This window comes from Zootoca vivipara, chromosome 7 (assembly GCF_965207765.1).
Source record: "Zootoca vivipara chromosome 7, rZooViv2.hap1.1, whole genome shotgun sequence".
NCBI lineage: Eukaryota > Metazoa > Chordata > Lepidosauria > Squamata > Lacertidae > Zootoca > Zootoca vivipara.
In genome coordinates this window covers 46,297,122-46,323,005 of record NC_142590.1, presented here as the reverse complement: position 1 = coordinate 46,323,005, position 25,884 = coordinate 46,297,122, and the positions used below count along the sequence as shown (strand labels likewise).

The window sequence follows — 25,884 nt, the reverse complement described above, 5'->3', positions numbered from 1 at the left end:
TCTTAGAATTATCATGTGAAATCTAATAAATTACTAAAACAGCTATGTTCAATATTTAGTTATAAATATATTCATATATAAATTACTTTTAAATTTGAATATAAGCTGGGCAGCTCTGTCTTTCAGTAAGAGCACAGACAGTAGCCTTTCATTAGCAAACATGGGGCTTTTTTTCAAGCTGCCTATTCCCCAGAGCCTGGGATCCTGATAGAAGTTACCTTTTTCCTCTCAGGCTTTTATTAGCCTGCGGGGTGACAGATACTGTACTGGCTCCTGCATCCTCAGCTTTTCATTACCTGAGATACTGCTGGTAACCAACTGTACAGTTCACCTCCCACAATGGGATTGTCTTGCAAAGTTGTTCTCAATGCTGCAACTGAAATGCATCCTGTCACTTGAAAGCAAAGAAACAGTCTTATACAGGGGAAGAGCAAATCTGCCTCCAAAATGGACTTGGGGATCCTTGAGGACCCTCTGTGTGGGGGCAAAGGAAGCATTGTCCTATAACTTACTCCCTGCCACCATCTCCGAGAAACCCCATGAGGCTAAAAAACAGCTGTGAATTGGTAGTGCAAAAGATATGGGAGTAAGATATGGGAGTGGCAGAGGTCCAGCAAGATGAGGCAGCTTTTCAGTGCAAAACAGAAGAGAGCCTGATGGCAGGCCCTCTAGGCTGCTGTGCTGGAAACCAAAGAGTAGATAAGGTCCTGGCCACTTATCTGCTTCAGATTTCAAGTGTGCAGAGTGTGTTAGAGCCGCCACCTCAATGTGTCTGGTGCTGCAAGAGAGCTGCTAAGGTTGGGAGGGGGTGCTGGCAAAAATGTGTGCCAAAGCAGCAGGTGGTAGCATTTCATGTCCTACCTAAACTGTCCCTGCAGGCCCCTGTTTATCTCTTCCTGTCCTTCCCTTTGAAGTGAGCAATCGTTCTCCACTTTATCTAAAGAGATCAATTGGCCCAAGGAGCTACAGAGGCTCTGAAGCTGCATCTTTATTAGCACCTTTGTTTCTGCCACCTCAACTCCCCCCCCCCCGCCCCACTCCTGCCTTTTATGATGTCTTATAAATCCACCTTGGAACAGCTTCCATCTCTGTCCCACACATTACAGCTGTCCTACAACAGATTCATTAATTTTTAGCACCAGTGGAGAGATTAAATGAGACTGGATAAGGATGAGAGCCTAAGACTACATTCAAGGATCTGTAGTGCCCCATAGTGGTAGAATACAGATGGCACAGATTTTCTTTTCAATTTTCTGACTTATTTTCCTACATATAATTGTGGAAACAGGAATCACTGTCTTCACTGGTAGCAGATATGGAGATATGTGTATTTATTTGCTCACTGCTGTCTAATTTCTAGCAATGTAGCTAGAGTTTTGCAGTGGCAGAAATTCCACCCTTTGGGGGGGTCATGTACAACGCACATCCTATACCAGTGTTTCCTGCACACCTCAAAGGAACTCACACAATTTTACAAAAAGCTTATAATTGTTGTATTATATCTGGTATTATATTTCACCCCACATGGGCATTTTAGAAGATCCAACTGGTGTAATAGCATTATAATATGCCTCATCTTACATTGAGTAACTTTTGCTAACTTCTTAGTGCCTTTGGGTTAATACTCTGCTTTCATCAAGGGACCTCAGATAGCCCTATTGATCTCATAGTGGAACAGGTGGTTGTGGGCAAGGACTGCAGAAAGAAGCGGCTAGATGCTATCAGAGATTCAGATGTGTGGTACAAGTCCTCTCCTCCCCCAGCAAGCCCTTTATCTAGTTCTCTAGACCTAATTGCTAAGCATCTCCTTTCCATCCCAGAAGTACCAATCATCTACCACTCTGAAATGTTTGATACCTTGCAGGCAGCAAAAGGCCTACATCGCCACACAGGGACCCCTTGCTGAAACTACAGAGGATTTCTGGCGGATGCTGTGGGAGCACAACTCTACTATTGTGGTGATGCTGACCAAATTGCGAGAGATGGGGCGGGTAAGCTAGCACCCTCAGCTACCAAGTGAAGTCTATTCTGGGGCTGTTTCTCCAGTGAGATTCCAGGTGTACGGCCCAGTCTTGGGAGCAAATATTTTGCTTTCATTCTCCTAATGCTAGAGGCGACTGCAGTCACTGCTAAAGGTGAAGCTCATTGCACTGAAGTCTTCAGACTGTAACTGTTTTGTGGGAGGGATTCAGTTGCATACGAGTAAATATAGATTTGTGCTATTGAAGTGAATTAAAGCTCTTGCATAACAACAAAATTGACTTTTTTGCGGTGATGGGAAAATGCACCAGAAATATAACAACTGAATTGACATGAAGTCATATAACCTCCCCACAAACAAATCAGGTGATTGCTGAATAAACAGTGAACGTTGTATAACCTCCTTGTCAGCTTTATTTAAATAAATCAGAATGTATGCTCAATAAGGACGTAATCTGCAGGAGTCTTTCATCTCCAGCTACATGGCTGACTAGGTCTGCTGGGACCCAGTTGGTGAACAAGTGTCCTCTGCAACCATCAATGTACTTGATCCCCCTGGCCCGCTCAAACTTTAAGAGGAGCTATCAGCTTCAGGTTTCTTGCTTTGCCCAGAGCCAGAAAAAAGGGGCATTTGAGCTAGAACTGAGGTTTTCTACCTAGTAACTTGGCTTGGAAGAGCAAGCTGATTGCTAATCAGAAAAGTCATGGGAAATGGAGGTGTGCAGGAGCAAGGGGAGCCTAATCAATCACATCATAGCAGGAGGGAGGAAACAGATCAGTGTCTTGCTGTGCATATTAGAGCATGGAGTTGTGGGTATTGTACTACCCAACAGGACAAGATGTCAAAAGGCACCCCACTCTAAAATAATCAAGTTTCAGTCACATCACACATTTTGACTGTAACAAATCTGACTCTTCCTTTGCTTTTCAGGAGAAATGCCACCAGTACTGGCCAGCAGAGCGTTCTGCTCGGTACCAGTACTTTGTGGTGGATCCCATGGCTGAATACAACATGCCCCAGTACATTCTGCGTGAGTTCAAGGTCACTGATGCCAGAGTAAGTACCACACAGCCTACCCTGAATTCCCCAATATTTATTTCCCATTACTGCTCAGAAATTTCAAGTAGCACAGCACAGAAGGGCTTCATCTTCATCTTCATCGTGCATCTGTTTGTCCATTGCTTTATCACCCTCTGCATTGGTGTTACTGTGTGTCAAGTGGCTGAGACAGCTGGAAAGCAGAAGCATGGATTTCAATTGTATTTATATCTACTACACCCTGCTATATAAAACAAAATAGTCCCTAAGGGGCAAAGGAAATCTGCTTAGGTCGGCTGGGCCTCCCCTCCTCAAGGCTTTTCAGGCACCAGTAGGAAAGGCCTGAGCATGAAGGCTGCCATGTGTTTTGAGAAGATGCAGTGACTATATCTCCCTTTCACCACAACTAGGATGGACAGTCAAGAACCATCCGGCAGTTCCAGTTCACTGACTGGCCTGAGCAGGGCGTACCAAAAACTGGAGAGGGGTTCATTGACTTCATTGGGCAAGTTCATAAAACCAAGGAGCAGTTTGGCCAGGATGGGCCCATCACTGTACACTGCAGGTAAGTTCTGCTGCTTGCTTGTCCATGGAAACTGGCTAGGTGCTGTGTGCCAGTGGTGAGGAGGCTGGGGTCATCAGGGAAAGCTAGATTAGTACTGCAGAGATGGCCTCACCTTTCTAGGTATAGAAACCATTTCCTTGATAAAAGGCAGGGGAAATCTCTGCTTTGTAGTTTTGAGCACACAAAAACATTATGGCACTTGCGGATAGATATTTTAGCTTTGGGGAGCGCTTCTGGTTGTGATCTTTTGATGCTTCAGTTCCCTTTCACTGAGTCACTTTCTCTCTTCCTTATGTGCAGTGCGGGGGTCGGACGCACAGGGGTGTTCATCACATTAAGCATTGTACTGGAGCGTATGCGCTATGAGGGCGTAGTTGACATGTTCCAGACTGTGAAGACCTTGAGGACACAACGACCAGCCATGGTGCAAACAGAGGTAAACCACCAGCCACATGTTTGCTGCACAGAGGACTGGGGTGGGGCAAGCATTTAGTACCAAAACTTTGCTTTCACTTGCTTTCAGTATGGAAAAGGGATGAAACTTTCTCTGTAAGTAGGCATATTCCATATAAATCACATCAAGCAGCCACCAATCTTGTCCCCATTCCCATGTTGATGTGTTCTATGAGATATATAGGGTATATACAATCTTCTTCTCCTTTGGCAATCACTCGTAGCCAAGTAAGATTGTCTTCCACAAACACAGTTTTAACGATCAGTCCGTAAGTGACTGCGGAGGCCAATTCTGGATCCACACGTCCTTCCACAGTGGGGACATTGGTTTCTGGGCAGGAGTTGATCACAGTGTGGATTTGCCAAGCGTGCCTTCCTCTTAGTACGTTTCTCCCTTGCGTCTTGAGTTCATGTGTTTTCAAAGCCCATGACACCTTTGGTAAAGGCTGTTCTCCAATTGGAGTGCTTGCAGGCAAGTGTTTCCCAATTTTTGTGGTTTATACTACATTTTTTAAGATTTGCCTTGAGACAGTCTTTAAACCTCTTTTGTTGGCCACCAGCATTACGCTAAGGCTAAGCTATAACTGGCACAACCAGTATCTACTATCTACACAGCTGGATCGGTCAAGACTGTTGAAGCCACATCAGTAGTCATTGTTATACTGTGCAAAAGAACAGTGCCAGCAAGCATTTGCAAAGGATTACACATGGCCAGTGGCTATCCTCTGGTTAGATCCCATGCTATTTTCTGGTCTAACTTGATGGCAGCTTGGGTTGGCCTCTCTTTCAGCTGATCAATGTGACCTTTGATTCTGTGCTGTTCTTTGTGCAGTGCAAGGGTATCAGAACCAGTGGTTGGATGGGTTGTGAGACGGAGAGCAGAAATCCATAATTCATCCTCCCTTTTATATAGGACATATTTTACTAGTGCACCATGAGAGTAAATTACATTGCTAAAAATTCAATACTTGGGTTTCCCATACAGTCAGCTAGCTGCTCTCCCACCTGCAGTTTAACTGGAACTTCACTCCCAATCTAGGCTTACTGTTTAGTACTTTGAACTGGGTAACATGGTGAATCTGAGCAAAAAGGCCCCTCTTTACATCAGATGCAAGGCTTGGTGCTGGCCAGTTGCCTCTTTTAGAGTGAGGTGGTGGTGGAGAGCTGCAAAACACAGTCCGCTTGCAGGTATTTGCACCATGATGTGATAGAAGTGGTGGTGTCCCTTAGAGGCTTTTTGCTTATCCCATTCTCTTCCTTCTTCTCCAGGACCAGTATCAGCTGTGCTACAGGGCTGCACTGGAGTACCTTGGCAGCTTCGATCACTATGCAACGTAACTAGCGCTTTCAGCCAGTTGCAGCGGGAATGTCCAAGAGCAGAGACGGGTTCTCCCCAGCCAGCCGCCCATTTGTTAGTCCTTCTGTGCAGATGCTGCTGCTGTTGTTGCAGCATCAAGCCTCCCCATGACCAACCAGTTCTGACCACAGTATTTGGGTTCATTGCCACAGCGCCAAAGGTGGGACCAGCTTCTAGCGTTTCCAATTTCCAGATGAATTTCTGTTAATGCCCCCACTCCTCCTCCTCCCCTTGACAGCATTTCATGGTGAGAGTCACTGGGTGGATGGAATGGGATCTTTTATATATGTAAAATAGTTAAACTTAGTCTTTTATATCTTTTCTTTTATAAATTCTTTTGCAAGTCTTAATGTTTTGCCCAAGCAAAACAGGAGAATGGAGGTGGTGGGGTTTGAATTTCCTTTTGCTTCCCCCGCCCTTACTCTTTTGTTGTCTCAATCAAGGTGGTGCTGCCCATTTTCGGGCAGCCCCGGTTAATATTAGTGGCTGGCTCACAGCTCTGGGACCCTTCCACTCCCTCTTCAGTCCTTTGTAGAATATTCAATTTCACAGAGCTGGAGCCAACTTAATGCTTATTTCTAAAGCCTTTTATTCATAAGCCTGTCTGTCAGGTGGGACTCCAGCAGCTATTAGATGCTTGGTCCTATTGACATGTGTCCAGTGACCTCATATTTGTCAGCAGATCCCTTATGAACTTTCCATTTGAGGGAGAGACCCACTGCTTGGGATTCTCTTGTTAAGATGGGGGGGAAATGTGGCATCCTTGCCGCACAAAAAAAAGTTCCCAAAAGGGACCTGACCGACACATTTATTTAGTCCTTTCTGTGCCAGTAGCATCCTGAGGTGCTGTTGCCTAGGCAACTGTGGCCAACCAAGTGCATTGGAGCACCTTCCAAGGTGAAAGAGCACAACTCTGGGAAGACAAGCCTTCCTGCACAAACAACCCCGGCATGGGGGTGCCTTGGCTATTAGGGAGGGAGGGGTGGGATTATTCAGGTAAGGAATTCAGTTCTCAGAGGCTGAGTGTAGCTATAATTTCTGCTATCCTGTACCACATTTAAAAGTCATTAGAATGCTGTATTTTTCACTATTAATGAAACAACCCGTGTTGCAGACTTGAGTCAAAATACCAAAAAAAGAGGCAACACGTCGACCAATTCCAACAGGCGAAATATAACTGTTTTTATCTTTATAAACTATAACGACATGCAAGACAGTGATCCAAGGTAATCATACTGTTTCAGTTTGATCTTCTTCAGTTTTTTAACTACAAAAAATAAATAAATATATATCATTAATTATGTCATACATTATATTAAGGCCAATGGCCAGCATGAACACGAGTCTATACAGTCCATAATATCTTAACATTGAAAAAATACAGAAAATTACAAAAATAAAACATACCTTAGTGTTTGTATACAATCTGCGGAACAGGGGTCATACACATATGTAACCCCTGCTGCCTGAAGCAGGAAAAAGAAAGCTTAATATACAGTTCCACCACAGGTAACACCCTAGTTAATCAAGGATATTGAAATTTTAAAGTTACATGCAACCTCAAGATCCTGAAAGTAATATAATTAGATGAAACAATTCAAATCTAACTCAGAGTTCAATCCTTCTGGATGAAGCGTTTTGAACATAAAAATAAATTGTGATTCTTTTTGTCTTAATAATTTTACATAATCCTGTTTAGGGTTCACCTTCTTCCTATTAACCCATGATTGTTAGCTAAAAAATGCTCAACCAGGGGTGCTTCCCGAACCGCATTCCTAATGTGGGATCGGTGTTCACTGATACGTGTTCCCACAGACCGGATTGTTGACCCTATATAAAATAAATTACATGGGCATCTAATTAAATATACCACCTCTTTTGTTTGGCATGTACTGAAATGTCTAACAGAAAATCAGTGGGAGGATGGGGGTCAGGTCGAGCCTGTAATAAATTACTGATGATAGCTCGTGCCTCATCCAACGGTATATTTGTATACTTACTGGATGTTGTTTTTGAGAAAAATTATTTCCGTTTTTGGACACATTTTATAACAGGAGGAAGGTGAACACTAAACATGATTATGTAAAATTATTAAGACAAAAACAGTATGATTACCTTGGATCACTGTCTCGCATGTTGTTATAGTTTATAAAGATAAAAACAGTTATATTTCGCCCGTTGGAATTGGTCGACGTGTTGCCTCTTTTTTTGGTATTTTTCACAGGATGGTCTAATTAACCAATGTGGCAAGACTACTGGACTTAATTTAACAGTACTATATATTAATACTCCTTATTCTCTCTCACTTGCACTAAAGGCAGGGAGATTACAGCCTTCTCCCAGGTGCATAGTTCTATAAATAAAGGTGGTGGAAAGGTCTCTAACTGTATTATCCAATGTATCCGAATTACATTGAAATCAACAATCCTGGGTTGGTGATGTTGGAGAGAACATTCATTTTTACCTTGTGAAAGCATAGTGCTGTAGGGATCACTGTTGTATACAGTCTGTTTTCTATTTGTTAATAAAAATCTACAGCATCATTGCATAATTCTTGATGTTAATAAATTTGAATAATCGGGTTTCCTACATGCTCGTTTTGCTGTCTTGTTTTATTTGCCAGTTAGCAGATAAACCTGTAGTTATCCTGGCAGGAGCTCCAAAAGACCACAACTCTGTGGGAGTGAATCCTACTTGTCCTTGTAGTGGAAAGCAGAACTCAAACAAAATTCTGTGAAAGTGAAATACTCTTGCTTGGCTGCTCACACAGACAAGAAAAAGGAGGAATGGCTGAAACTGTTCACCTTTCAGTAGAAGAGGGGTATGCCATGAATCATTTCCACATGGACAATTTGGATGCTGAAACAATAGCACTTACATGATGTATCAATAGAATACGGCGTTCTTGATAGGATAGTATGGAAGTGCTGCTGTTTGTCATACACTACATGTGTCATATGTGGTAATGTTGAGGGTGGCAGGAGAGGATATATTGATTATTAATATCCTTCCTAACTTGTGCTAGCAAGTTTCTTCACTTAGCACATTCCCCCTTTATGCAGCAGAAAACTCTTTGCAGACTCGTGTGAGCCTCTTAAGACAATAAACAATTCAATCTGGTTTGCCCAGATTGATATGTTCTGTTATTCCTGGTAAGGCCTTTTCGATCCCTCCTAAAAGAATAAAGACACCAGAGTCTTATTCATAAGTAGCAAAAAGTAGTTTTACTCACAATCAGGCAGGAGAAGGAGGAGGCTTGCCAGGTCAGCACCCAGCAGCACGCGCAAAGCGCCCCGAGCCTCTGGAAGCCGGCAGGGGGAGGGGAAGGCTTGCCAGGTCGTCACCCAGCAGCGTGCACAGAGCGCCCCGAGTCTCTGGGAGCATTACTGCTGCTGGCTGCCAGAGGCGCTTTGTGCGTGCTGCTGGGTGCTGACCTGGCAAGCCTCCTCCTCCTCCTGCCGCGGCCAGCGTGCTGGGTCTCGCTGGCTGGCTGGGGCGCTCCGCAGTCTCGCTCCGTGGAGGTATGGCTTATTTTCGGGGTATGGCTTTTATTTCCTAAATGCTTAAAATCCTGCGATGACTTACATTATGACTACGTATTAAAATAGGGGAAGCACGGTAGGTCCAGTCGTGGACAACTCTGGGGTTGCGGCGCTCATCTCGCTCTACTGGCCGAGGAAGCCGGTGTGCAGCTTCCAGGTCATGTGGCCAGCATGACTAAGCCGCTTCTGGTAAATCAGAGCGGCGCACAGAAATGCCGTTTACCTTCCCGCCGCAGCGGTCCCTATTTATCTACTTGCACTTTGACATGCTTTCGAACTGCTAGTTGGCAGGAGCTGGGACTGAACAATGGGAGCTCACCCCGTTGTGGAGATTTGAACCGCCGACCTTCTGATCGGCAAGCCCTAGGCTCTGTGGTTTAACCCACAGCGCCACACGCATCCCTGCTACAAATATGTACAAACAGGTTTACCCCATATGGGAAATAACCTGGGGAGACTGCTGGCTGGCAGCCAACAGTAAAGTCCAGGTGAATCAGGAAGTTTGCAGGACAAAAAAGAAGATCAAAGAGAGGGGAGGTGGCTGCGTTTCTTTTTTCTTTCTTTAAAAGTGCTGATGCCTCCATTTGGTGTATTGGCATTTGGAGCATGAATTATTTTAATAAGCGTTTCCAAAGTATTTTTGTCTGCATTGAAAGTACAGTAGGGACAATTGAGAAGGATCCTGTTTTTAAAGTCTTCACTATGAACATTCTGGAAGTGACTTTCCTCAAAGAACTCTGAGGAAAATGGACATGCACTGCAGCAAAAGGGTTTTGTCCAATAGTCCTGATTTTTTTGTAAGTGAAGGATCCCACAATCCAACATCTTCCCATATAGTGCTTTTCAGATAGAAGTCATTGGGTCCAAACTGCTTAAAATCTTCTATATCCTATTTACAGTATTCCAAACCAATGTCACTTAATATTTTTTTCAGTGTTTTCCGGGCTTTTCTTAAACTGCCAAGGTTATTGACAGGAAGTTGGAACATAGTTTATTTCTGCCTTTGAATCCTGGATCCAACATATTTGCAGCGGTGTGAATTATACGGAAACAAAATTATGTAGTTCTGTACTTTATCTCTCAATTCTTCAATGCCTGGCTGGGTCTCTCATTCCCTCCTCCTCCTCAGCAGCGGCGGGCGCTCTTTCCCCCAGCGGTGGCAGCAGCACTGCTGCTCCTGCCAGCAGCTCACAGTAGAGTGGGCGGGCAGCAGAGCCAGCAGTGCGAGGGAGACAAAGGGGGCTGGGTGGTGGGCTGCGCGGGGAGCAGGGCGAGTCCTCAGCGGGGATGGGGGGCGGCAGCGGCTCTGTCACAGGGGCGTTGGGCTCTGGGCTGCGGGGAAGGGGAGGGGGGGCTCCCTAGGCGCCCTGCAGACAATACTGCTGGGTCCCTCCTGCTCAGAACCTGCCAAAGGTGGCTGCGTGACTTCGTCTTTTACCAGGTCTGGAAAGGTCACGCCCACCTACAAGTCACAGGCAAGGAAGGATGCTCCAGGCTAAGAGGAACAAGAAGTTCGACTGGCTGGACCAACGTCCCCTGCATGACCACTCTAACAAAACAGGTAATGTTGTACTTGACAACTCCCACTGAATTACATCCCACATCATACCAGTGGCATGAGTTGTTGGCACCCGGGGCCAGCAAGCCACCAACGCTGCCAGTGCACCCCTCCACCAAAGCCAAGCAGGGCTGCGCTGCCTGCCCACCCACATAGTCATCACCCAAGTGAGCCTCGCTCTTATCTCCCTGCTGCTGCTGCCACCACAATCTCCCCCCCAAAAAAGCTAAATTTACAGACCCTTAATTTAAAAAAGAAAATAGGGAATTACTGTCCAAAACATCACTTAACAGCTTGAAAAATATGCATTTTGGCCCCATGTTTACATGTTAAACTTTATCTTAATCTTAATATTGTTCTAGACATGCACACAACCCTATGCACATCCTACATTTATGCAAACAGTAGGTATTCTCAGAAAGTGTGGGGCAGTAGGAAAAGTTACTGCCGCTCCACACAGCAAGTTGTTGTAAGGCAGCTACACCGAAAACTGCAGCTACAGAACCTGTGCAAAAGTTTTCAGGACACAAAAGGGTTTGGATAGGGGAGGTCTCTTTCGCCTTCCCTCCCACAACACTAATACACTGTCTGCCTCTTGCTATCAGACAGAAAGAGAATAGCATCCACGTTGAAATAAAGGAAACAAACCTTACTTAAATGGTTTTTTGGAAACTAAAGTGCAAAATTATTCATGGGGTAATACAGGTGCCTGAGAAACAAACTTAACACTCCCTTTCCCTCCAGATTCCACTGTCAAAGATCTAGGAAGCTGTTTTATGGGCATGTATTTAAAAGCCATAGGTGTTGTTCAATGAAGTTTTACTCAGAGCAGACCTCCTGAAATTAATGGACCTAACTTAAGTCATGTTCATAAATTTTCATGGGTCTTCTCCAAGTAAAACTTACCGTAGTTGAATTACTAAGTAAATCCTTCATACATGCATCAGCCCACTTAAAAGATCCGGAAACAGCACTAGAGGTGGGGGCAACAACGTGCTTTGCACAGTTTCGGAAATTTCTAGTAAAGCCATGCAAATCTCAAGAAAATGACCCAAGCCACACATAGCTTGACTGATGCTCCCGATAAAGCGGATAGTAGTAAACTTTAATACGGTCAAAGACCAGCAAAAGAATGATTCAGTTCATACATTAAAATTAAAATTAAAATTAAAATTCAGTTCATACAGTATAATATTATTGGGCACTACACAATTTTAAAATTTTATAACATATTACATGGCTGTTATAAAACTGAGCCTCTGTCATCTCTCCATCTGCTATGAGTTAACTAGGAAGTTTATCTTGGGTGGTTGCTTTCGTCATGGCATGTCTTATTCTTGTTGCCAAGTAGCAGTATTTAGCTACAGCCCTAGTGGTCTCTATATCTGTATCAGCTAGCAGGTAGTTGGTATAAGCTTCTCCTGATCGGCCGGGCAGTTTGGCTAGGAGCGGTTCAATTAGCTCTTTTCTCTTCTCTTGGTATAATGGACAGTGTAGCAGGACGTGCCCAATTGTTTCAATCTCTTTGTTGTTACATGGGCATAATCTTTGATCAAAGGGGGTCCTGTTATACCTACCAGCTAACAGCGCTGAGGGGAGAGCGTTGAAGCGGGCCCTAGAGAACGCCCAGCGATGTTTAGGATTATCTACCGACTTAAGGTAATTTGCCAAGTAAATCTTTCGATGGTCATATAGGTGTTGATAGTTTGTAGCAAGTCTGGTAAAATCATTTTGTAATTCGTTGTCGGTGATTCTTTCCTTGATTAAATTTTTCGCCCTCTCCATTTCCAGACTTAGGAGATGCCCTGCTGAGAGTCCGTATCGGGCCAGCTGCCTAAGGATGCTCTTCTCCCAACTTGATTGGAATTTGTCACTGTTTATCAGAGGGAGAAGGCCAGTTGGTGTCATGTTAAGTCTTAGCCACAGGTAAAAGGCAGATTGCCATACCTTTGCTTCAACTCTATGCAGGCCTGTTTCCAGGCGGAGCGCTGCGTTCGGCACACATTTGGGTGTTTGGGAAATTGTTCTTAGGAACCCTGATTGTATTTTTTCATATGTGTCCAGGTTGGCAGTAGGCATAAGTGGTGCACCATATAGTAATTGGGCTAATGGTTTAGCCACAAATAGTTTAAGAGCAGCTGGAATATAATTCCCTCCCTTTGTTCCATAGAAGCTTACAATTGCTGACGAGCTTCTTCGCGCAATTGACGAAATATATTTGACATGGGCCTTTTTCCTCCCAGAGGTTTGAAAAACAACACCCAGGTATTTAAAGCAAGGTACCTGTTCGATGATTTGCTTGTCAATGTACCAATTATATATTTTCCTTTTATTGGAAAAAACCATAATTTTGGTTTTTTGGTAATTCACAATTAGATGTTCCTCTCTGCAGTACTGAGTGAGTTTGGTAAGTGCTCTCTGAAGGCCTATCCGCGTTTGGGAGAGGATGACCGCATCGTCTGCATACAACAGAATGGGTATCCTTTGGTCCACCAGTTTTGGGGCGTGAATGTCTGCTCCTTGCAGATGCGCAATTAACGGGTTTATGTAGATGTTAAACAAATGAGGGGCCAGAATACACCCTTGTTTAACTCCCTTATATGATCTGATGGTATTAGAGAGCTGCCCCTCCCGGTTGCATCTTACTTGTAATCGTGTATTGCTATATAGCTTGTATATTAATAGGAGCAGGCGTCGATCTATTGATAGGATGCTGAGCTTGTCCCAGAGTCTGCTTCTTAGGATGGAGTCAAAGGCCGCTTTGAAGTCAACGAAAGCTGCAAAGAGCTGAGGGTTATGCTGCGTGGAGTATTTTTCGACAAGGTGTTGCAGGGTCAGGCAGTGGTCTAAGGTTGATCTATTCTGTCTAAATCCAGCCTGTGCATCGTCTAATATGCTCTCCTTTTCCATCCAATCGCACAATTTTCCACTCAGGTATCTGGCGTAAAGTTTACTGATGGTGTTTAAAAGGCTTATAGGTCTATAATTGGCGGGATCATCCCTAGGTCCTTTTTTATAGATAGGAATGATAATTGAGAGCCCCCAGTCATCGGGAATCTGAGTTGTTCTATCTATAAAGGTAAAAAGAGCAGCTAATACAGGAGCCCACCAGTCAGGATCAATTTTAAAAAGATCCGTTGGGAGGAAGTCATTACCTGGAGCTTTCCCATTCTTCAGCATACCTATCAGTGTATGTATTTCCTGGGGTGACACCGGTGGCCATGGCTGTAGATGGTCGTCTGGTATATCTAGTGAATGGGTTGTATTAATAGCTTCCCCATACAGAGCGTGAAAATGAGATTGCCAGGCTGTCACTGATATACAACAGGATAGCGGTGAGTGCTCATCCGTTGGATGGCCCACGACTAATTTCCAAAATATTGATGGATTTTTTAATTTAGTAGCTTCAATTAATTGCTGCCAATGTTGCTTAATTGCAAGTCGTTTTTTCTTAACCAGTAGTTTTTTGTAACTTTTTTTGGCGTCCATCATACATGGCCTTTTATTATTTGAGGGATCTTCCTTATGATCGATAAAGGCTTTAACCAGTGTCTTTTTAGCGGTGATGCACTCTAGGTCAAACCACTTTTTAGAAGGTATCCTGCACGTTTGGGAACCAGGGTGTGTTTTTGTGACAAATTCTTGAAGTCTTTTAATAAGTATTTGGTATTGGGTAAATACGTTCATATTGTTCATCGCCTCTCCTGTACATCCCTCCTGTATTGCTCTGGACAAGACCTGGCTCTCTGCCGATTTATACCAGCTTGCAACAAGTGCACTCACTTGGTCGTTCCATTTAGCTTTTTTATGCCCTGCGTCTGTCGTTAAGATCGGTCTATATCTGAATTGAGTTGATGGTTGATTGAAAGGCAGCACGCACCTTAGGACCATTGGAAGATGGTCACTTTCTGATCTTGCTATTACTCTGAACTCAGCAATCATGGGGATCAGCTCTGGCGAGACAATACAGTAATCAATGACTGAGAGTTTTTGACCTGACCAAAAGGTGTATTGGCCTGGATAATCTCCTTGTATGGCACCATTTAGTATAAATAGGTTTTGTCTGTGCACCATATGCGTGAGGTTTAATCCTCCTAGGTTACAGCTCTTATCCGAGGAGGCCCTGGGTAGCAGTGGAGGGGGTATTTCCAAATCCAGGGGCCATTCATGAAAGTGTGCAAAAAGGTCGACGTCAGTCTGGCCAATCCTCGCATTGAAGTCTCCTGCTAAAATTATCATGGCTGACGGGTAATGATCTCGACATTGATCAACATAGGCTTCCACCTCTTTCCACAGTTGGTTGACTTGTTTGTGCAGACGGTGGACGGGTAGGTAGAAATTAATGCATAACAGCTTAAAGCTCCGGAAATCTAACATTGCCGCGACCACCCAGTCCGCATACGTGGGTAACTGGGTAATAACCGCCTGTAATTGGGTTGCGATAAATAGGGCGATGCCACCTTTCGGTCTACCTCCTCTTTGACTGGGAGTCGCGCTAGTTACACATGTGTGGTAGTTGTCCAACTGTAACTCACTGGTTATCCAGGTTTCTTGTATAAATATGATATCGTGCGATGTTAGAAACTCCATTAAATGCAGGTCTTTGCTTTTAGTTCCCCACCCTGCAATGTTCCAAGTAACAATGGACAATTTATAATTAGTATTTGTTTGAGTCTCCGGGGTCCCTCCGACCCTGGCATGGCCGTATGGGAAATCAGTTGGGGAGTCATCTTTTACTTGTGCCGCCGCTAGAGGTACTAGGTGTTTATTTGGAAGTCGGGAGGTATTCTGCGCTGATGCTGTTGCTATAGATAGATGGTCTCCTGTCTCCAAGTTAACATTCCTAGTTTCTTTGTCGGTATGTCCATTCGACGGATCCATACGTCATTCTGCCGCGTGGATAATGTCTAGTGAGCCTTGTTCATCTATAAAGATAGAGCCATTCCCAACCCTTGGAGGAATAGCCAGCTCAACTTGGTGCGTTTTTATTCGAGGTGCTAGGATAGGAGCGGGGGAGCCCAGTTCTTTCGGGGTCAGATACAGGCTTGATATCCATTCTTCGTTAGATAAGGGTTTTGAGGTGTGTGTGGCATAGTTTATTTGGCGGTTTTGTGGGTGACTGTCTGCTATATTAAGCTCCGGAGTAGATGTAGTTTTAGAGGTGATCTCGCTACATTTTTGGTCGTCCTGCCTGGTGTCTTTATGCAGGTCTTCCCCCACCAGTCTGGATTTTAAAGTTTCTAGTCTTTCTATTATTTCTGCTTGAATTGGGGGCGGGAATGACCAGAATTTGCTTATTAGGATGTTTTCTTCTGCAGAGAAATTGGCCCGTCCCTCACTCTCAGGGCATTGCGGATCGTGTGGAGGTATGCCTTTCCCCTTTAGATTTGGAGTCTCATGTTTACGATGCTCATGCCAGCCCTTTGTGGGTCGATTCTCCATTTTGGGCTTTTCCTGGACCTCCTCTGCCAACGGCTTGGCACGCTTGGTGTCTGGAAGGAGGGTCAAGGGTATCCTGTTTTCAAATAATCTTAGAATTGCTATCCCTTTCTTTAGGGACAGGTACTTTGATCTATAAACTAGTTTGGCCAAATCTTGATCCCGAAAGGTGATCATTGCCCTTACCGAGTAACCGTCGTGGTACAGGTACTCAACAGAGACTATGTCAGATGGCTTCACTACTCCTGGCATCACCTCATTCAAAATGTTCAGGAAGTGCATTATACGTTCAATCTGCGAGTGGAAACCCCTTGGCTTTGGGTAATTGACAAAAACAAGTTTTTGTGGGATTAGTGTCAGGTTCCAGTCTTTTTTCTGGGATGAGGTCTGCCCTTCCTGTGGGGTTTCGTCCTCAATGTTATGGGCCACGACCTCTTTAGAACCCATGGTTGAGATGGAGTTCTTTCCAGGGCTCTGGGTTGTTACTTCTGTCACTATGTTGAGTTCGGCGCTTTGCGACGGGGGTTCCTTCTCCAACTGGGTGGTTACCATAATAGGTCCCTGTTTGTCTCTCGCTTTGCTGACTCGTCGGGGAGATTTGTTTAGGCCAGGTGTAGTGGATGATGGAAGTAGGTTGTTTTTTGCTAGTACGGTGAGTTATCTTCGGTTTCCTTAGTGTTTTGATATTTTTGCTTTTCTTTTTCTTTACTGCCAATTTTCTTCTTTGTGGTTTCTTACTAGTTGCTGGATGGTTCATATCTAGTGGTGTAGATAAGGATGGATTGTTCATTGGCTCAGTACTGCTTGACTTTGATGTTGTTCTCTCTTGAAATGTGAAGTTTTCCACTAAGGTCAGAAGTAACCCATTTGTTATTGTGAGGTATTTTTTTATGTTGGAGATATCCGTACATAAGAGGTGGAGCTGGTCCTGTAGATAGCTGTCACAGTCCTTTGTTTGAGAACATTTGGAAGCAACTTGTTGGCCTTGTGTGTCCTCTGTAGGTGGCCTCTGCGTTGTTGTATCATTCAGATTTGCCATAGAGGATCTTTCTGCCAGAATCAGTTCTTGGGCCAGGCTGGTTGTGTTGTTGGTGTTTTCGAGGTTTCGAGGTTTTGATGGAGCCCTTTAAGATGGATTGTCCAGTCTATGACATTAGAGGGGAGGGGAACCACCTCGTCTAAAATTCGCTCGTTAGTCTCGTTAGTCTCCTGCTTTTGAAGAAAGTACTGCGTTATTTTGCTCTGCCTCCTTCGGCTTTCTGGGGAGCTGGTTGACAAGTCTGGCTTTATTCCCAGATCTTTGCAGTTCTTTCTGGTAAGTACCATGATAATTGGACCGTCTGACGGTGATTTGCAGGAGTCAGTTAGCTTCAAATGTAACAGCCTTGGATTTGCTTGTCAGTACCATCCCACTGGCGATTAATCATCAACATTTAAAAGTCCAAAATTTAAAAATTAGGCTGTTTCTCCTCATTTGTTTGGTGGCTAGAGACTTTAAGCTTTAAGCTTGGTTCGGCCTTGCATTTGACGCTGGCCGGCAGAGTGCTCAGCCCCGCCCAGCTTCTTGCAGCTTCTTACAGCCTTGCAGTAGAGCCGTGGAATAGGCAAAAAATCAGTGTAATTAGGACCGCAAGTAAGGCTGATAAAGCTAATAGAGGCTAAAAGGTTAAAATAATTAAAAAAGAATACAAAGAGGGTGAAAATAAAGGTGGGGGTTGGGTGCAGAGCAGAACTTGCCTTGCATTTGGTCTTGGAGCTCAAAACCCTGCATCAGCTTCGGCGGCCATCATCAACCAGATACATTTTCCTATATACATTTTCCTATATAAGCACTATTTTGAACCAATTTTTTTGTATTTGCAAAAGTTGTAGGAAAGCTATTCTAGTATGTTGGAAGCTTTCTTGTTACGTATATTTACAGGCAAAGTTCCTGTAGAGAGAGAGCAGATTTTCATTTTCTACTGTTGACCCCCCCTCATTAAGGTCAACCACCTTCAACTTGGAATCCTCACAACCTGTTTTCAGCCCTGAAATAAGTCTAATAGAGCGTGTTTAAGAATCTACAGACTACAGTTTCCTGAATAACCACAGCTAGCCACAGCATAGCTCTCCGGTCTTAGCTCCCAGGTCTGTTTCTGGAGCCAATTTATGGTGCTGCTTTTAACTTCCAAATGCCTAAATGGCTTACAGGGCCTAGCTATCTCAAGGACTAACTGCTGCCAAACAAGCCTGCTCCCCCCCTAAGATCTTCACGATGTGCTTTTTTTTGCACGATTATAAGGTGATCAGGCTTATGATTTTTTTTTATTTTGCAGCATCTTGCCTTTGGAATCTGTCTCACGCTGCTATCTCTGTTATCTTTTCATTGCTAGGTAAAGGCTTTTTTAAAAAAAATCTGCCTGGATTTGATTTAGGATATGGGTTTACAGTATCTGGCTTAAGTGCTCTTTTGTTTTGCAGTCATCTTTTGTGTTGTTGTATTTTTATTGCTACATACATTTCAAACTTTTGCAAACTGCTCTGGTAGGCTGCATATACCGGGGGAAGGGGGGCATCTGTGTCCCCAAAGACGTTGAATTGCAGTTCCATCATCCCTAGCCACTGGTCATGCTGGCTGGAGCTAATGGGAGCTAGAAGTTCAGCAACAGTTGAAGTATCATGAGGCTTCAGTCCTAGTACCTTTCATGTTAACTATTAATCAGTGCTTCTCAGACTCCTACTTCATCAGCTAAACAGGCTCAACATTTCCAGCTTCTCATGTAACATAGAATGCATGCAGTTGAGAAGCGAGACTGAATATTGTCTAAATTTTGTTCCAATTTAAAAACAGTCTTTCTTAAACAGAGTGACCTATACTGGACACACTATTTCAAGGAAGGTCTCACCCAAGTAATCTAAGAATTATAATTTTCCTCCATGGCTGATGCCTCAAATTGGAGACTAAAGCTAATATTTTAGAGGCAAAGGGGGGAGAGGGAGTTCTGCAAGCAAATCTACTTCCTCTTCTGATACTAAAAGGGGTGGAGGAAGGGAAATGGAAGGTCAGTTTCAAGCTCTTGTTCCACCCAGTTGCCCATACAGATTATAATTTGAAATGGGAAAACCTAATGTTCCTGACTTAAGAAGTTAAAAGTACAAGACCTGCAACTACTATTGTTTTTGACATGAGCACTAAGGTAGCTGCAGAGATGCCTATGGATAGTGCACAAGAGAAAGCCTGAAAAATAGCAGAATTAAAAGGCAGCAGGTGATTTTTTTTATGGTGATGCAGATTTTAAAAAGGACTTGGTAGAAGTTGTGCCCAACTTGCCACAATTTAGGGGCAAAACCTACCAAAAAGTGACTATCAAGTAAAGCTGGAAATTCTCTTGCCTGGTTTTATCAGATGAAAAATCAGCTTTTGTGTACTGATCAATCAGAATCTTCTAACCAAGTAAACTCATGAACACGCTTTATACTTAATACTGAATTTTTGCTCTGATGTTTGAAAAACAAAATTCTCTAGCCTTCCTACATACGGCTTCATTTTCAGTAAAATGTAGCATAAGTCCCATAGCCACAATACAAGCAATGTGAACTAATGAGTTATTTTATGGTGCAAATTGTTTCTTATATAACTGGGTGGGGAAGAAGGAATATCTTAATTAATGTTTAATTTCTAAATAAAAGGTATGGAGCTTTCCTTTTGGGGGGGTGTCTCTTAACTTACTTACTTGTTCTAAACAATGCAAGAGGGAGGAGTTGTCTTTAGACCAGCCAGTGCTGTGTTGGCTTGGCCGTCAGCTATTCATGGGCTTGTGCCTGATGGGAGCTTATACATATTATTTTAAAACAAGCATAGGGAACCTGTAGCCCTCCAAATATCCAACACCATGAGCCCAAGAAAGCAAGACCAGGGATGATGGGAACAGTAGTCCAGAACAGTGGAGGACTTTGAACTTTAAAACTGTGACATCAAAATTTGGTGCCCCCTTCCACCTCTCGGCTTCTGTTGTTTGTCAGTGTTGAGGTGCCCTCTTGGCTCAACGCCCAATGCAGCCAAACCAGTTGCACTCCTCTAAATCTGCCTCTGTCCAAAAACACCTGGAGGGTGACAAGTCTCCCATCCCTGTATTAAAACTAAAAAGTAAAGGGGAAACAACAATGTTACTTGAAGGGAGAAATACATGAAGACATCAGCCAGCAGGAGCAGTATCTTCTAGCGGCTTTGGGTAATTAACCAGTCTTTAGCCTTTTCAAGAAAGGCAGGCCTTTCCTTCCACTATAATCTTTTCTGGCATTCAAACTCAGTTTAGCCCACATGTAAACTGATTTGCTGGCTGTGAGTTGAGTTCTCTGTGTTAGCATTTCAGTTTGCAAACTGAGCACACACAACCTTTCCTCTGTATGACTATTCACCCACCTCTACCTATGCACCCTATGCATCAATGATGTTGGAGGGCATTTTGAGGAAATCAAAATTTAAAAAGGCTTGACAGAACCAGCAAGTGAAGATCAGGGAGAAGGCTGCAGAATAAGGGGATAGTTTTAAATAAAGGCTCATGTGGTCTTTATGTGAAATTCAGATCCATAACCCCAAGAAAATATGGAGGAAAGGCTGGGAACATTCTGATACTGTAGGTCATAATCAAGAATGGCTTTTAGATGATACACGCCAAAGTTTGTGGCACATGGGGAAGTGCTATAATGATTCATCAGGAATTGAGAATAGCAGTGTCCCCTCATTAACTATCAGGCATGGACTCAATTGCCTTTAGTTGCCAGAGCAACCAAAAGGAACAGAAGAAGTCAAGCTGCTCCAATTAAAGGCAATTTAATGTCCCTACTCAGTACACTCATTGTGTAATAATATGTGCAGTCAAGGCATCTCATCAACAAAACTTAGCAAATAGCTGCTTAGGGCAACATCATCCACTCAAGCCAGGGACAAAGCTCCAGTAAAACTGGAGAGAAACAGCATCTGGCTCAGGTTGTCAGGATCCAATTTCCAGCAAAAAAAATGCAAAATGTTGAGCTGCATTTTCTGCATTTTAGCTGTTATTTATGTCATCTTAGTTTGCATTGCAGAAAGAGTAGGAAGGAAAAGAGACAGTAGTGAGGAACACTGCTCACTGTTTCATAAGAACCTAAGATCTCTGCAGGATGAGACCAAAAGTCTATCCAGTCCAGCACCCTGTTTCTTTCAACAGATGCCAGCCAACAGTCTCTAGAAAGCCCACAAGCAAAGCACAAATACTTATCCTGCTGTATGCTTCCAGCAACTTATACAAAGAGTTATCATGCTTCCAAACATGGATTAATATACATCCAAAATCATCTTAAGGGTCAAACTAAATGCAGTACCATTTACAATATTAGCAGATTTAAAGAATAAGTAACAGGCCGCCTGCCAGGATGGTTCCAATCCAGATCATGGTCTTGATCTGCTATTTGTATTGGAATAAAGTCCCCATTCACACTTATCATTTCAGAAACCTGGCTCAATAAATCACGGATGACAATAGTACAATTCCTTCTTCCTCTTCAGCACCAGTCTCTTAAATTAGAATCAGTACAGCTTCATACTATCTCCTCCACTGCCATCACTAACCTCTGACCTTTTTCCTTCCCTCTGTGCAACTTAAATGTTCAGTATAGCATTTAAAAACATGCCTCTTGTGCTGTACATCTGTTGTAGTAATAATTGTGTGGCAATTCATAAGCAGAGAGTCTGCATCCGCCCCCTCTACATCTCATTAAGTATGAGGGTTTTTTTTACACTTTTTCTAACCCAGGACTAGGATGGGGACCATTGTCAATTGTCCTTCAGGTGTAGATATGCTGCAGTCAAGTAGACTATTAAGACTGCACAGCCTGACAAGTTGAGAGGTCTGTTAAGTGTAAGTGTTCTATATGTGTGAAGTTCAAGAAACAAAACAGGATAATAACAAGATTTGAGAAAAAACATATCACAACTATATACTATATATCCATTTTACTTGCTTATTAATCAGATGATGCAAGTAGTGTGAACAAACAAACCTCTGTGGTTCATATTTGCCCATGAAATACAATGAGGCTTGCATGACTTGAGCTGTATGCTCTGGCTCATCCCTCTCTGCAGCCTGCGCACTACTGACTATTATGAGAACCCACATGGTATGCATTGCTTCAGATGGTTTCCTATAGGTGACTAAATTCAAAAGCCACAGGGAGCAGAACAAGGAAAAAGCAGCACTTACCTTGCAAACCTCAGCTTCAGAACTCCTGCTGTATCAAGCAAAGGTCTACTGTTGTGCCATAGCTAATTTATACCAATTGGATACACCTGCTGGGGCTGCAGTGAAACAAGAAGCAATGTTACTGCAGGTGGAAAAGCAACTGCCTTAGTCTCAGCAGGATTCTAGAAGACAGTGCTTTAGCTATTGCTCGTGTTATCAAAAGTCGCCACCTAATATTCAATAGGTTTCTCTCTATTTAGCAACCTTATTTTTATGACCACCCATCAACATACATTCTCTGTGCAGCTTACAGAACGAAAAATACAATATTAATATATAATGTGATTAAAGTGAAACAATTAAAACAGTTAAATGCAGCCTTCAAAAAACCCTATCATTTGCAGCAGCAGCAACAAAACCAGCAAGTGGAAATGTGAGCAGGTTCAAAACTAAGCATTATCAGTTCTCTTTTCCAGTTTGGCTCATGTACTGAGAGATTAGCTATTAGTGAGCATGATTTGTATAGGCAAAGTGGCAGTGTTCTGAAACTGTTCCAAGCCACCTCACTGAAAAGCCACTTCTTAGTATGGAAAATTAGATGTGGTGCCTTTCTGTTTAGCTGTTCTAGTGTTACATTTGCACACAGATGAACTATTAGTTCCAAAAGCAAAACCTATTAACTGACAGTGCAATCATATGTTTATTCAATAGAGCCGATTCCTTGGTAAATGTGCAGAAGACTGCAGCTTGGATGATTTTGTTAAGAGAGCAAGCATCTGAAAATTGTGAGTTTATTGGTACAGCTCATTCAGTTAAATAATTAATCGTATGTTTTGTCAGCTCATCTATTATATTTGTATATGAGTAAAAACAATAGTTCTGAAGCAAACCCACCTACTTTTTTAGATGTATGACATCATTTTAGAAGAGACATTATCTTCTGTCAGACAAAAAGCAGAAAATGTGCCCTAAGATTATGCTTGCCATCTAGTTTTCAATAACGATGTGTGTGTGTGTGTATTAATTGAATTCTGTTTAATTAATCACCCATTTCTCTTAACTATTCCTTTGTCCTTTTCAAAGTCTCCCTTGCACACAGACCACCCCACGCCGCATCCTCCTCTCTCCTATTCCACAGCTCCCCTTGCACACACACCCTGTGACATTGTATGTTACTGTATCTTTAATATTTATAGAATCTTAAGAGCAAGCCTGTCCATTAGCTTGTTCTGAGCTCATACAAGCATCCCAGAGCTGGTGTACTGAGCAGGCCTTGCCCCCAAGCAAGGCAGAGAGCTTAAGAGCTTGTTATAGACAGGTTCCACTTGGGTTACCTGGCGCATAAAGAACTTTTGAGTTCTCTGCCTTGCTTGTGAGGAAAGGCAAGCAGTGCAATGCTTGTGTGAGTTTGCACGCGAACTCAGACGGCTCTAGGATGCTCACTCAGGATCTCACAGGCCCATCTGAATTCCCATGAGCTCTTTTAAGCACATCCCAAAGCAGGCACACTGAAAAGGCCTTTCCTCCCAAGCAAGGCAGAGAGTTTTAAAACTCTTTATCCACCAAGTAACCTTAAGTGGACCTGGTGCAAAGATAGCTTTTAAGGTTGCTTGAATTTAACTTGCGCAATTTCAACCAGCCTGCCTTCAACTGCATATAGTTGAAATTGCACAAGGTAAATGTGCCTAATGGGCAATCTTACTATATTCTCCAGATTGAGATCAGGCAACCCTATTGAACAGAGAGTTGGCCATTTATTAGCTGTAGGCTGTCCAATGCACATGGACAGACAAGGTTTTCCTATCAACTATGCACACTAGGTATCCCCCAACACTACATTTCTACCCATCTGTAAAGCTAAGTTAATCATTACCTACTTCAAAGAACTGCTGTGAAGATATATGGGATAATTATTTGCCATACTAGACGTGTTATAATGTATTTCTACAATTGGGACCCGCAACAAAACTGTAGTGTGGAGTGCATCTGTCTGGATTCTAGTCAGCCCCTCTCCAGTATTCTATTTATTAAAAATATCAGGAAATTATCCTTCTGTGGCCCCTGAACTCTCCCCACTTCTTACAGGGAGATTTACTCATTTTTAAAAAAATATCACTGAAAACCTTGTTTCTCTGAGCCTGATACTTCCCTCCTGTGTGACGATGATGCTGTTCTGGCTACATAAGAGTCTACACTGAGTTTGACATTAGAATATACTAGGATACCAGACTGCCTATCTGGTAGAATTAAACTGAAGATGAGATTTGGTGACAAAATAAGTAACTCTGAGCTCTTGATAACAAAGTTTAGCTTCCATATTCCATATGTCCACTTCTTATTTCTCAGGAGTTTAGCTGTTCTCCATTTTTTGCTAATTCCCACTTTATGTCTGCTCAGGTAATGCAAGCAGCTGTGAGAGGAGGCATTTTACCTCACCTGCAAATTGGTCCCAGAGGGGGCTCAGTGGATGCTAGATTTTGTTCTGCACAGATGCAGGGAGAATAATTAGAATAAGCTTAATACTCCCCAGGTCTGAACAATTTCCTTTCATTTTCATATTTTGCATACACCTGAAAGGAGTATAGATAAATAAGTAAGTAAATAAATTGAAATGTGTAGAGGAAATAATGGACCCACAGTCTTTGGGCCTATTTTCAAAATGCTTGTTTTTAGTCCTGAAGTGTACTATGGTTCTCTGGATTCATTATGCAGGGCAAGCCATCAATGCTTCCAGAAAAGCTGTACGCTCATACTTCTTCTGTTGCTTTAATGACTGGCGTAGTACAGCAGCAGGGTACTAACATGCTAATTATTTTTGGCAAGTAGAAAATTGCTTGGGGGCGGTGAAAATCCACTATCCAGCTATGAAACTGAAACTCTTCTATCTACCACTAGTCTTGTCTACAAATGACTGTTCCTCAATCAGATCGCAACTCCAAACGAGAGAGCAAAATGATAAGAGGATAGCCCATCCTGGAGAGATCAGCTCAAAATGAGAAGATCCACTGCTGGTTAGCTGAATCCATTTCAAGTCTTTCTCCTCTATTTACTCAGTGCACAGTGACAACCTGTCTAAAAAAAAACTATTGAAGAGAGGAAGAGTGGGGCATACATGTAATGAACAGTAAATGGTGTGAACCACAAGAAAGTCTGATGAACATGCCAGATTTAAAGCTCACTACCACCATTTTGGATGCAGTGACCTAAAAGTGTTAGGAACACAACATTTTCTGAATTCAGCACAGATGTTCTACTTGATCTGAAGTATTTAGCAGCTACCACCCCTGAAAACCATTTCTGTGATGAATTCACTTGCAGTTCTGCTCTGACAGCAGCAATAAATGAACCTCACAACACTAAATAATAAAGCACTATCCTACCCCATCCTTTCTTCCAAGATTGCCTTCACTTTATTCACTGGGGTCATGGCTAGAGCAAAGGCTCCATGAGCTAAGGCTTTTATATCTATATATAAAAAAGTGAGGACAAATGTGTGGAATTTCAAGAGAAAGATGGGGGGGGTACTCATTGGATCACCAAGCCAGGGGAGGCTCATGTCTCTAAAAAGCAAGTCAGCAAATTAAAGCAAGTTCCAAGATGTTATCAGAAGTTCAGTTCAGCTGGAGTTTTGCTCATACCCCACAAATATGTGCTTATATCAACTTCACTCTGAGCCCACGGCACTAGTGCAGGTAATCAGAAACAGTTCAAGCTAAATATACTCCCATCAGGGGAAGTTATGGTACTCCCA

At 43.0% G+C, this 25,884-nt stretch overlaps 1 protein-coding gene and 1 long non-coding RNA gene across 11 annotated transcripts in view; one reads left to right on the top strand and one right to left on the bottom strand.

The window, feature by feature from the left end:
- Positions 1–6,761, top strand: part of PTPRF (protein tyrosine phosphatase receptor type F) — a 480,822-nt gene extending 474,061 nt beyond the window's left edge. For all 8 annotated transcript variants that reach the window (XM_035122098.3, XM_035122099.3, XM_035122095.3 and 5 more), the window contains 5 exons: positions 1,865–1,991; positions 2,912–3,037; positions 3,430–3,584; positions 3,885–4,020; positions 5,307–6,761. In XM_035122098.3, coding sequence (XP_034977989.1) covers positions 1,865–1,991; positions 2,912–3,037; positions 3,430–3,584; positions 3,885–4,020; positions 5,307–5,375 — 613 coding nt within the window. In that variant the 3' untranslated portion in view covers positions 5,376–6,761. The remainder of the gene's footprint in view (positions 1–1,864; positions 1,992–2,911; positions 3,038–3,429; positions 3,585–3,884; positions 4,021–5,306) is intronic.
- LOC148685059 (uncharacterized) overlaps positions 1–25,884 on the bottom strand; it is a 45,522-nt gene that overhangs the window by 8,377 nt on the left and 11,261 nt on the right. For 2 of the 3 annotated variants that reach the window (XR_015950828.1, XR_015950827.1), the window contains exons 3-4: positions 22,155–22,249; positions 3,055–3,212 (exon numbers count right to left, since the gene is read on the bottom strand). This is a non-coding gene — a long non-coding RNA (uncharacterized LOC148685059). Of the gene's footprint in view, positions 1–3,054; positions 3,213–22,154; positions 22,250–25,884 lie in introns of those variants that run through there. The other variant, XR_015950829.1, reaches the window with a different exon arrangement.